The sequence below is a fragment of the Penicillium paradoxum genome (assembly GCF_028828445.1).
Source record: "Penicillium paradoxum strain IBT 22861 chromosome Unknown utg000005l_segment0_segment0, whole genome shotgun sequence".
Classification (NCBI taxonomy): domain Eukaryota; kingdom Fungi; phylum Ascomycota; class Eurotiomycetes; order Eurotiales; family Aspergillaceae; genus Penicillium; species Penicillium paradoxum.
Window position 1 is genome coordinate 386,984 of NW_026643183.1, and position 12,225 is coordinate 399,208.

Here is a 12,225-nt window from a genome sequence, read left to right on the forward strand (position 1 = left end):
TGGAAGCTGTATGGACGTGCATCGGTGAATTGGATGCATCCATTATGTCCTGCAGCGTCGGTAACGAACATCCGAGTCATATGAGATTTGGACATGGTGGCGTAGCGTGGGCTTTTACGGTCGCCACGAGGGAGATGAGCACTAGGACACAGCTAGGAGTTTAGGACCTCGGGGACGACATTTCATTTGCTGCGTTTTAGGATAAGACATTCGAGAAAGCTCTTTGGTTCGAATGCAGCTACCCCTGTCTGGGAGATTGCATTCCCGGGCTCCCCGGTGGCGCCTTCTAGGTTTCGAGGTTGGAGACTGGAAGGGTGTAAGCGGTAACCCCGGAAGTAGATGTTGCATTCGGGGCCAGGAGTCAGAAAGTACCTGATGTGCCTGTAACCTACCTACATAAGGTACGGAGTATATACCCATGGATCCATAGTAACGGGTACATGACTCAGGAAAAAAGTATCCTGCCGAGGAAAGTCAGTCTTGGTAGCCTGAAGCCTGAGGCTGTCTCATTATAGAGGATACATGTACGGAGTATACGTATATCGATCGCGTAATTCTACCAAACAGGCAGCTGAACACGCTCCAACTATTGAAGCTTAGTCTCGACGCCTCAGTCCCAAACTACTCGCAGTCCCATCCTGTCGGGCTCTTTATAAGCACACTCTGGTACGCTATTGACTTGGTTTGGGTCTAGATTCCACCATATCCAGTGCTCCAACATATTCGCAAGGACGTTGTCAACTCATCTCCGCGGCACCGGGATATGATGTACGGAGTACGTGGAAACTCTTATGTTAGTTTGAGATTCTGGGCATTTGTATTTGAAATATGTTTGTAAGCGAAGTGAGATGGCTGGGAGAGGAAACTAACTTGCATTATACAAAGATGACACACCTACTAGGGCTTCTAGCATGACAAACACTCAACATATCACTTCTTTTGTAATTCCACCCTGAAACCCCGTCTTAACCATTTTGCCTACCTTAACCAACATGTGTTCCTCATACTGGTCAAACAACTGTTCCTCGTAGCACACAGAATCCGACTCAGTCCAATCAGAAAATGATCTCAGAAACCTGGCAACGGCATGGTGCGCATTGTTCTGCGCCAGTTTGATAGCTCTAATATACTCTATCCGGCCAGGTCCCTCAATCAGAACCCCCTCATTCAACAGAAGTTGCAACATATCCAATCGGCCATGTTCAGCAGCACCCTCTAAAGCCGTTCGACCATACCTCTGAGATTTGTTGGCTTGGACGCTAGCACCTGCATCGAGTAGCTTGCGTGCAATTCCTATGTAGCCTTGGATTGCAGCGAACTGCAACGCCGTCGCACCACCGCGAGCCGCCGGGTCCTGATTCACGTTTGCGCCAGCTTGTAGCAGCAAGTCCACAAGTTCCATGTTTCCTTGCTTGGCGGCGCACTGCAGCGGTGTCATGCCGCCATACCCAACAGGGGGCTCGTTGACATCTGCCCCTGCTTTCAAGACAATGTCCACAACCTCTAAATCCTCTGCTTGCACTGCATGCCACAGAGTAGACTTTGGAGCTATGATCATTGATGTGGTTTGAATGTTCGCACCTGCCCTCAGAAGAATCTTCATGAGTTCTATGTTTCCCGCTTCACCGGCAATTTGCAACGCTGTCTTGCCGGGCACAGATATATCCCTTGATTGCTTTTGGATCTCGTTGACATCAGCTCCTGCTTCCAGAAGCAAATGCACAATTTCAATTCTCCCGGCTTTCGCCGCGGTCTGTAAGATCGAGTCTCCGTTAAAGGTTTCTGTGATGCTTTTGGGAGCGGGCTCGGCTCTCAAGAGGATCTTGATTTGTTCAATGCTTCCGTGTTGGATGGCGTATTGCATATATTTATGCCACTTGATGTGGTCAATGATGGGATCGACGCCGAGCAAAGTACGCAGTAGAGAAACATCGTGCTCCATCAATGCGAGACGCACAGGTTCTGAAGGCCGATTGAGGATTTTGTCAATGAGCAAGAAATCTTGATGTATGTCTGCATCGGCATCCAGCAAATCTCGGAAAAATCGTCTTTCCCAAAAGTGTAAGCTGAGCGACAATGCCCGTCCCTTCTCTTCCCTTGTCCATGTTGTTGCTCCCAAAAGAGCTTGTAGAATTGATTGGTTGCCCTGCATCACTGCCCATTCGAGTACGGAATCAAGGGGGTAGCATATTCGCTTCGAAGAGGATGGATTCCACCAGCCCAGTATCTCGTATGTGTGTGGAAAGAGCAATGACTTGGGTTTCAAAATATTCCGACCGCGACTCTTGATCATCATTTCTGGTGTACCACGTGGATCAATTCCATTCCTCAATAAAAGATGAATGAGGGCTTCGTCGTTGGCGCAAATAGCCGCCGCAATTACAGTTGGACAAGAGAGGGTAAATGGCCCGAACATGTCGATGAAAGTCGGCACAATGTACTCATCTTGGGTTGTTCGTGCTCTCCACATAATTGCATTAATATCCGCTTCCCTGATCTTGCCCCCGCGACTTATGATGTATTGTGCTAGCTTTAGGTTGCCACAGCACATTGCTGCTTCTAGTGGAGTTCTGATATTTGTCTCTGGCTTGCTGGGTGCAATTTCAAACGTCGGACCCTGTTGGTCCGCCCTGTGGCTCAGAAGAAGATTGATCAAAGCCTGGTTCTCCGCGATAATTGCAGCAATGAGTATCATTCGTCCATTGGCCGCAAGAAGTGGCGCCAATAGGCTGACCTGCTGCAGAAAGACTGCAGTCTCCACGCTGGCAATGAATGGAATCATATGTCCTACTCCTGTAGCGCCGCCGCGTTGCAGTAGAGATATCATCGTCCAGTTGCCTTGCATGATAGCCAATCCCAGTGCACTGTTAGGAAGACCCTCTCTCAAATCATTTGGTCGGGCTCCAAATCTCAAGAGCTGTGCTACTGCTGCGGTATCACGCTGCTCAGCGTGGTCCCACAGTTGAGAAGAGCAATAATTCTGCATAGACTGCTCTTCTGCCTTGGCTCCGCCAGCCAGTAGTATCTTACACATTTGAAGGTCGTTTGCATCTAAAGCTCGCTCGAAGAGTGTCTTGTGTGTCGTCTCATGTGACGCTCTGAATTCATCCGCAGCATGGAGATTGGCTCCTTTTTTCAGTAAAAGGGCAGTGGCCTCTGGTTTTCTTTCGTTCACGGCCAACACGAGCGGTGGTATATAGTTGCTTGAATCAATGTCTGTTCTATTGACAGTCGCATTTGCTGCAAGAAGTCTCTGCATCATTGGAACATCCCCTCTGCACGCCGCAAATCCTAACGCCGTTGTTTCATAGTTGCGATGAGATCTTGACCGAGTAACTTTTGGCCTTTTCAGATCAGGACTTTGCTCTGCTTTGGAATAAAGACTTTGATTGAATTGTATCGGGTGTAATGTATCGACGTCTGCACCTCGTGAAAGTAGTAGGGTTGCTAAGTCCGCATATCCCTTCTTGACAGCGTAACCAAGTAACGTGCCGTGTGTGTTCCGAGCAGGTCTTTCTTCAATGTCGAGACCAGCATCTAGAAGGACTTGAATGATCCTAGTCGGAGAGACCCATTGATGAAAAAAGCGCAGTGGCCTTGGTGGGAGTTGAACGCCATTGGAGAGAAGCAACTTGAGCAGCTCCTCATTTCCAAAATTGATGGCCAAACCAAGTGCTGATTTTCCAGCCTCTCTGTGGTTGAGATCTGCCTTATGTTTCAAGAGCAAGCGAGTCATCTCACAAGAAATTCTCGTGTTTGTCAGCCTGGCTGCGTGGACCAACGGGCTGAGGCTTGTCCCTTGAGCAGTTGTGATGGGTGAATCTGGACTCATCCCAGCTTCCAGCATGGTTTGAATGACTTCAAGATCCGAAGTTCTGAGGGCACATTCAAACAACTTTTCGGAAATTGCTTCGGCCGTTGCTCCCTTCAGGGATACTAAACGCCTCATGTTTGAGATGTTCAGACCTCCAAAAAGGCGTAGGATATTCATCATGACTTCGCCTTTTTTGTATTCATGCTCAACGTGATAGAAGGAAGAGTTTCCGTAATGTCCGGGAAATTGATTGTTGGACAAAAGAAACATGGCAATCTGCACGAACTCCTGCAGGTGTAACTCGCTGTTGCAGTGGATCTTCTCAGATACCACTTGGTGCTGGTTATCGTATTCTTCGGGCATAGTAGCATTCAATATCTTCTCGAGGGATCTGGCCCTCTTCTGGGCCAGCAAATTGCCCAGGACATGGGTCATCTCATCTCTCAGCTGTGTTTTCACTGATCCAGCGCTTTGAAGAGCAAGGGAATTTGACGGGTGTTCAGACAGCAAGTTTCCTGGGATATGTCAGTGAGATGATGAGTCTGGGAATGACTCTGCGGTCTTTCTCACCCTGCAAAGTCTGGGAAAGAGCGATTCGGGAGAAATAAAACCAGGGAAGATTTGAAGGCCATCGTGGTTGCCATGTCGTCGGTTCGGGAGAACAGACTATCACTCCTTCCGGAGTTTTGGGGGAAGGAACTGGGCGATATCAGATATGCGGTCTTGCTCAGAATGACCAAGTGCTTTCTTACCTGAAGTAAACTTCTCCATGGTGGATTCAAAGGCGTGTCGTCCAATCTCATACCGGACCTTTCTTGGTGGACAGCGGACTCCATTGATATACACCTCACTTTCCTTGCCATTCTCTCTCTTTCTCTTCTCCATGCGATGTTTGATGAACTTCCACTTCTCGGATGTCATTTTGTACTTCTTGAAGCCCCATCGCTCGAACGCTTTTTCGTACTGGGCTTTTCTATACGGTTGTTAGTGATCTGGCTGTTCATCCCCGGCCCACAGGGCAAAAGAAGAGAATCACGATACGTTTTTCGAAATCCGTGAGCTGTTGTCATGATCCGGCCCAGCTCTCTTTGCGTCTTCCCCTCATGGATGTATATCCGCTCGATCGTGGCCTTGTAGGGTTCCCATTCCGAGTAAGGCGCTGTCGACATCGCGAAGAATCAACGTGGAGAAGAATCAACGGGAAATATGGGAGTGAGGGGTTGGGGAAGAAAGTCATCTATCAGGGATGTGTCACATGGTCCCTCTTATACCCAGCACCGAGCAACGACCACATTCATACCACCGTGAGAGTACATACTCTGGTCAACATAGAACATCGATGACGGATAAGAAATCCGGCGCTTGGACCCCAACTGCGAGGCTGCGTCCACGTGCTGTGATTCGTGGAGGTCACTTTCGTCTCTCCACTTGGGCTCATTCATGCGGCACCTCCTACGCCTCTGCCATCCCCATTTCCGGGCTGCCTTCTCAGCTCGTGCGAAGAGATGAGATCATCAAAACGAGGCCTTTGATTGGCAGATATGCTTGACACATCAGATCCACGGGTGACCTGCGCAGGTCAATAAATCAACCGCTCAAGTAGAACACGAATGACCGGTGTGATGGATCCCATGAGAATTGCATATTACAGTGTCCAAAGTACCATTCTAGTGTCATTTTTCTCTTTCTCCTATTGTTGGATTGAAACATTTTCTTCCAGAGGGGCTGACGTTCTCACATAGCTGCTTGACATCCTTCCATTCCGTCTACATGCTTCGTACATGCGCATACCTTGAACGCGAAGCCTGCTACGTTGAAATGGATCAAATCCCTATATAAAAGTACAACGCATCCGACTTATATCTGGTAGCGCACAGAGATACACCCGATCAATCATCTCTATCTTCAGCAGCTTGAACATCCCTGCTACTGATCGTTATCTTATTGTCGCTGTTGTGCCAGTGGTGATATACAACTCCCGATGGCTCGGTCATCTCCCAATCTTTTATTAGACTATCCAAGTCCTTCCAGTCGCCCCGGCTGGAACATCGATCACTGGCCTCGAGGTTCTCCTACGCACACACCCTCAGTCTACTCGGTCGCAGAACCATATACTTCCTCCCCAAACGATCACACGCAACGTTCTCCCGCCCTACTTCATCTTAGATGCGGGATGTCCCCTTCCCCGTCTTCCTTTGACCCCTATGGCCTAAATAGGAAGACCATGCACCATTTTTTGCCCGAGAGCAATGGCACTGCTCAACGCTCCCCTAGGGACGATGTCGACTCAGGGCCTAGGGCTACTGACTGGACCGTCTCTTCCTCCGATTACCCCCTCAGTGAGATCTCTCGGCCAAATGTCAACGGTGATCTATTGTTCCATGCCAAAACACAATCTTACTATCGTAGTATCCGCAAACAAAAACCGATGTAAGTCTTGTTCATTCAGACCACTCTCCGGGGCTGTTTTGAGCCTGGGCCTCGTAAACCTTACTGACAGCGACGCTTTGATCTATGGGGCAGGCAACGTTCTTTCCGCTGCAAGTGGCAAGACTGCAGCTATTCCGGCCTGTTCTCCAGCAAAGGGGCAATGATGCGTCATCTAGAAACGCAGCATGTTGCCCCGCGCTCATTCGATTGTCCCGAGTGCGGCAGAATGTTCAACCGGAAAGACAATATGTGGGACCATTTGCGAGGGATTCATGGGAGACGAATTTGATGCAGGTGCTTTACCGGTCGAAGTTGACGTCTTGGAAGAGTATTGGATCTATAACCATACGATCTTAGCGTTTTGTTGTACAGATTAGGAGCGATGGAATTGGCCGGAGTTAAGGGTGAATGAGGATGGGATATCATACTATCATACTGGGGATTACACTGCATGTTGGGCAGCTCAACCTTCCCAGCGAATACAATTTTCTTATAAGATCATCGAGCTATCGATCTATGTTGTAGATCTCGTAAATCGTACTTTTGTACCGTTCTCTTCCGACAGGGAATATGTAGTCATACCTGTGGATATCTCATATAGCCTAGTGCAGGGATATCCGAGAGAGGACAAGGCTGGGCATTCTGGTAGCATAAATTAATTCGCCAAGAGACAGACAGGGATCTTTGAGAAACATTCTATCAGATATTCCCCCAGTCATCCCTGCTCGCCTAATGCGCTAATGCACCCGGCGCATAAACGAGATTGCCCGGGACGGGATCTTTGGGAGACGCCCGCATTCTTGTTTACGTGAGGGGCACTCAATGCCCAAGTAGGTCTTCTTACTTCCTAAACAGGCTAACAACCCGGAAAAAAGGACGGACAAAAACGGTTTTTTTTTTAGATCTCTCATGTGCCTTGGGTTCGCATAAAGTGGTGAAAGAGCAGCATCGGTATCATCAACTTTTCTGCGGCACTCCGCATAGAGCAACTCCCTACGTAAGCTCGGGAGAAGCCACCTTTAGTGAGGGATCAGGTATCAGAGGCTGCATAATACTGGGTATATGCCGTGATCCCAGTTGGGAGCTTGCTACGGAGTACTCCGTGCGGTTTCAGAGTGGAAGGGAAGAGAAGGAGGAAGATGTGGATGTTCAGAATAACGAGCAATCATAGTGAGATAGCAATATTCAATTCCTCTCTCCATATCTCCATAACACAGATAGTCCGTTGTAGATCCATCACCTAGACTATCGTCAGCGGTCGGGAGATTGCTTCATACTGGGAATACACCGTAGCTACATAAGCTTTTCAATGGCATAAGAATGTTAGGCATTCGATAAGAGAAAGAGAATATGAATCTCCAGGGTCATTCTACTCTGATATATACCTACATGTTTGGAAGAGGCAACAATGCTAAACAGTATTCTGATTTAAGTTCTGAAAATAACTAGGGCAACTCAAGATCTCGTGATAACTGTATGTACCCACTGACAGTAGGTGTTCTACACTGCAAGATTTGGGAAACTAAGTATGTATGAGCAAGTATGTATTGTTCAAGGCTGGAATAGAAAGTAAGAATGTGTATTAACACGATATTGTCGAGGCAAATAAGCCTTCGACCCAAGGACGTATCCACCGAGCGAAGACTACATAAGTACATTGAAAGCAGAATGCGACCAAGATAGAGCAACGCCATGTAAAGGTGAATAAAAGCAGAGGTGACAAGAAAAAAAGAAAAAGAAAGAAAAAGAAAAATCGTGAATCATCTCATCATCGCTCGGTATGTACAACTCCTGTTTTTATGGTCTTTCAAAAGATCAGAGACCGTCTAATCATCGTACAGGTCAGTGTCTTCGTTCATCGTGGAGTCACCATCATCATCCACCATTTCATCATCATCACTGCTCTCGTCAACGGAATGGTTAGGCAAGACCTCGATGCGGCCTTCGGGTGACAAGATGACACGAGCCACCTCTCCATCTTGGATGCTTCCGCGCAGGATGAGAACAGCGAGACGGTTGAGGACCTCACGTTCGATGAGTCGGCCCAAGGGACGGGCGCCATAGGCTGGGGAATAGCCAGCTTCACCGAGGTAGTCCTTGACATCATCTGTGCATTGGATGAGGACACTGCGGCCGTTGTGATCGAGCCGCTTCTGCACTTCACCGAGACGAAGGTCGACGATCTTGCGAATTTCCCTTCGGGTGAGACGGTTGAAGATGACAGTGCTGGAGATACGGTTGAGGAATTCGGGCAGGAAGTAGTCGCGGAGTGCACCCATGACCAATTCCCGGGTCTGGGGGTCAATGCGACCATCCTTGGTGGTGGGACGGGCGAGGAACTCAGCTCCCAAGTTGGAAGTCATGACAACGATGCAGTTCTTTGCGTCGACGATGCGGCCTTGTCCATCGGTAATACGACCGTCGTCCATGAGTTGAAGAAGAACAGTGAGGACTTCCTTCGCAGCTTTCTCGACTTCATCGAACAACAAGATAGAGAATGGGCGGCGACGAAGGCTTTCGGTCAGTTGGCCACCAGCATCATGACCAACATATCCGGGAGGTGCACCAATCATACGGCTCAGTGAATGTCGCTCCTGATACTCGGACATGTCGAATCGGATCATTGCCTTTGGGTCATCGAAGAGGAATTCGGCAAGCGCCTTGGTGAGCAAGGTTTTACCGGTACCGGAGGGACCGCAGAACAAGAAGCTGGGAGGTGCGTTGGGGTTACTGAGCCCTGAGCGCTGCAGGCGAATGGCATTGGAGACCGAGATAACAGCTTCCTTCTGACCAATGACAAGCTTTCCAAGGGACTTCTCCATGTGGAGCAGTTTGTCCTTCTCTGTGGTCTTGAGCCTGGTGACGGGGATACCGGTCCACCGGCCGACGATCTCATTGATTTGATCTGGACCGACTGCATCGGCAAGGAGTGCTTCACCGGCGTCGCCTGATTGAGCGCGACGTTCGGCATCGGCCTTGACGCGGTCGGCCTCCAGACGGTCGATGAGGGTTTTCGTTTCTGGGATAGCATAGTACTCGAGATCAGCAGCGGTTTGGGTGTCGCCCATACGTTCAGCTTCGTCGCGCTTGACTTTGAGGGAGTCAAGTTTGATCTTGGCATCCTGAACTTCACGGCTGCGCTGCTTTTCACTTTCGTACTTCTCGCGCATTGGTCGGAGCTCCTCGCCAACATTGGCAGCTTCCTGTTTGGCAGCCTCAAGACGAGCTTTGGATGCATCGTCCTTTTCGCGCTCGAGAGCGTGAATTTCGATTTGAAGTTGACGAGCCTTTCTCTCCAGAGTATCGAGGGCCTCTGGCTCGGATTCGCGGGTGACGCGGACTGCAGCAGCAGCCTCGTCAATCAGATCGACTGCAGAATCGGGGAGTCGACGGCCTGTCAAGTAGCGGGAGGCAAGAGTGGCGGCAGTGACAATAGCACCATCGAGAATGTTGACACCGTGGTGAACTTCGTACTTTTCCTTCAGACCACGGAGAATAGAAATGGTTTCCGGAACGGTGGGTTCCTTGACAAGGACCTGTTGGAATCGTCGCTCGAAGGCTTGGTCCTTCTCGATATACTTGCGGTATTCGCTGAGAGTGGTGGCACCAATGCAGTGCAGCTGACCACGAGCCAGCATGGGCTTGAGTAGGTTTGCAGCGTCCATGCCCCCTTCGCCGCTAGATCCAGCACCCATGAGCAAGTGGATCTCATCGACGAACAGGACGATGGTCTGCTTGGATTCTTCGATTTCTTTGAGGACACCCTTCATGCGTTCTTCGAATTCACCGCGGTATTTGCTGCCCGCAACCAAAGAACCGACATCGAGAGAAAGAAGGCGGCATTGAGCCAGATTGGCGGGAATATCAGCGTTGACAATGCGGCGAGCCAGACCCTCGACAATAGTAGTCTTACCAACACCGGGCTCACCGATGAGCACGGGGTTGTTCTTTGTGCGTCGGCTGAGAATACGAATAACGCGGCGAATCTCTTCTTCTCGGCCAATGACCGGATCGATCTTGCCCTCCCGAGCCAAAGAAGTCATATCAATGGTGAATTTCTTCAGGTTCTCATCCTCGCTTTCCGCGTCGGCAGTCTTAGAGTCGACCCGCCGTGTACCACGAATTTGCTGGACAGCAGTGTCGATCAACTTTAGGTTGGGAATATTGGCATCGCCCAAAGCGCGCTGGACTTGTGAGTCCTGGCAGACAGACTGAATGAGGTGATCGACCGCAACGAAGCTATCCTTTTGGGTCTTGGATAAGTCGGTGGCGGATCGGATAACTTTTGCGAGTTGAGGAGAGACACTCGGGTTTTCTGGAGGAGGGTCTTGACTCGGTAGGCGGACCAGCAACTTCATTAGCGCTCGGTCAAGAAGCTGAGCATCGCCGTGGGCCTTTTCGATCACCTGGCGGAAGAGAGGTGCAGTGGACGCATCGTGTGAAGAATGGGCACCAGAGGGAGTCTGTTGGTCTTCCGACTCGTCTGGGGAGGGGTTGAGTAATGCAACTGCCAGGTGGAGAGGCAGAATTTGGGAGTGTGCATATTGTTCGCACAGACTGCTCGAGTCGAGCAAGGACTTGTTGGCCCGATCTGTAAACTGAGCGCCGTTCATGTTGAACGGAATAGTGGGGTGATATCAGTAGGTGTAGATAGTGGAATTATGAGGGGTGGGATTCCAGTTGTGTCAGGCGTGGCACAGATGAAGAAGCCAGTATTTTGTATGTGAGCAAGTAAATTGGAGAAAAAAGCAGGCTGAAACACGATGATGCAAGTTCATATAGTCCTGGCGCGTGGGTTGGCCGAAGCTGCCACAAAGAACATGGCGTCACCACTCGTTTCCACCGCCTTCCAGAAACTGCCAGACGTTGCCTGACAGTTCCAGATGACAGGACACGTGATATCTCACCGATAAGCCACGTGTGTGTCACGTGACCTCCCGGTCACTGACATCTGGGCCCTATCTGCTCCGAGATGAGGTCAGCATTATCGGATTAAATCGCGCAAACCAGCAAACCATAACCCTTGGGTCTTCAGGCTCTCCATGTTGAAGAGATGATTCGGCGCTAACCCCTCTACTGGCGGGTTCTACATGAGGCTTGCGTATTGGTGTGCCTTGCAGTGGATCGTTGGAAACAGCCCAAGAGGCCCACAGGCCCTTACCCGCGAAATCCAGATGTGACCATCATCTTACAATATGCCACTGACGACTGCCCAGGCACCGTCGAAGCTCGGGGTTCGGGAAGCCCTTGAGAATATTCTTTTACCTACTCCGTACATAGACATACATATGTGGGTACTTACCTAGGTACCATGCCTTGCTTACATTGTATATCATTTCCCACGATAGCCGACGGAAAATGTCCCACACCCAGTCAATGACGTCAGGCGGGACATCCCCAGAGCAATGAGAATGCAAAGAATTCGATCTCGAACCTTAGCCAGGATCAGACCTCTGCAAGCACTCTAGCTATTCGGCCGTGGGTTATTCGAGGCCTTTTTCGAAACACTTAAGCAACTCTACTTTCACCGGGTCCCATGAAAGGGGAGCATCATTTCAGGAGCGTGGTGGATACTTGTTCCCGGCGCCTCCAGAAATGGATATCGATCCCTGCCGCTGCCCGCAACTTGTTTTCCAATTGGTCTTTCCACCACGGAAGGTGGAAGGCTTTTGCTATTTCATTTCGTGTCTTCTACTCCGTACAACATGAGAAAATAGAAGCGGAAAGGTTCCTGCGGGGCAGAGAGGGGCAAGAGGCTTTATGGCGTCCATGATTAGCTCCTCCGAATCCAAGGCGTGCTGAAGCTAATGTTGGGCACGCGTTCGAGGCTTTTGTTCGATGGCTTCAAGATATGCAATACTACCCGGACTATTGTGCTACTAACATCAACATTGTCCACAAGAGGGGGTCATGCTGCCCTACTATGCCTTATGCGTAACACGCACCCTCGACCTCAATACCCTCCTCTCTAGGCGATAAAT

The 12,225-nt window shown here is 49.8% G+C and overlaps 3 protein-coding genes across 3 annotated transcripts; 1 reads left to right on the plus strand and 2 right to left on the minus strand.

Annotated features, from left to right (window-relative positions):
* Nucleotides 1-922: 922 nt before the first annotated feature.
* Nucleotides 923-4,983, minus strand: N7457_005185 (uncharacterized protein; the record flags this gene model as incomplete). Its single annotated transcript, XM_057176230.1, has 4 exons — nucleotides 923-4,329; nucleotides 4,385-4,513; nucleotides 4,567-4,787; nucleotides 4,856-4,983. The coding sequence occupies 4 exons, from the start codon at nucleotides 4,981-4,983 to the stop codon at nucleotides 923-925; spliced, it is 3,885 nt and encodes a 1,294-aa protein (XP_057030532.1).
* A 1,055-nt stretch (nucleotides 4,984-6,038) lies between these two features.
* On the plus strand, nucleotides 6,039-6,408 carry N7457_005186 (uncharacterized protein; the record flags this gene model as incomplete). Its single annotated transcript, XM_057176231.1, is given in 2 exon segments — nucleotides 6,039-6,244; nucleotides 6,264-6,408. The coding sequence occupies 2 exon segments, from the start codon at nucleotides 6,039-6,041 to the stop codon at nucleotides 6,406-6,408; spliced, it is 351 nt and encodes a 116-aa protein (XP_057030533.1).
* Nucleotides 6,409-8,070: 1,662 nt separating this feature from the next.
* Nucleotides 8,071-10,857, minus strand: N7457_005187 (ATP-dependent Clp protease ATP-binding subunit; the record flags this gene model as incomplete). Its single annotated transcript, XM_057176232.1, has 1 exon — nucleotides 8,071-10,857. The coding sequence occupies one exon, from the start codon at nucleotides 10,855-10,857 to the stop codon at nucleotides 8,071-8,073; it is 2,787 nt and encodes a 928-aa protein (XP_057030534.1).
* Between the last annotated feature and the right edge of the window lie 1,368 nt (nucleotides 10,858-12,225).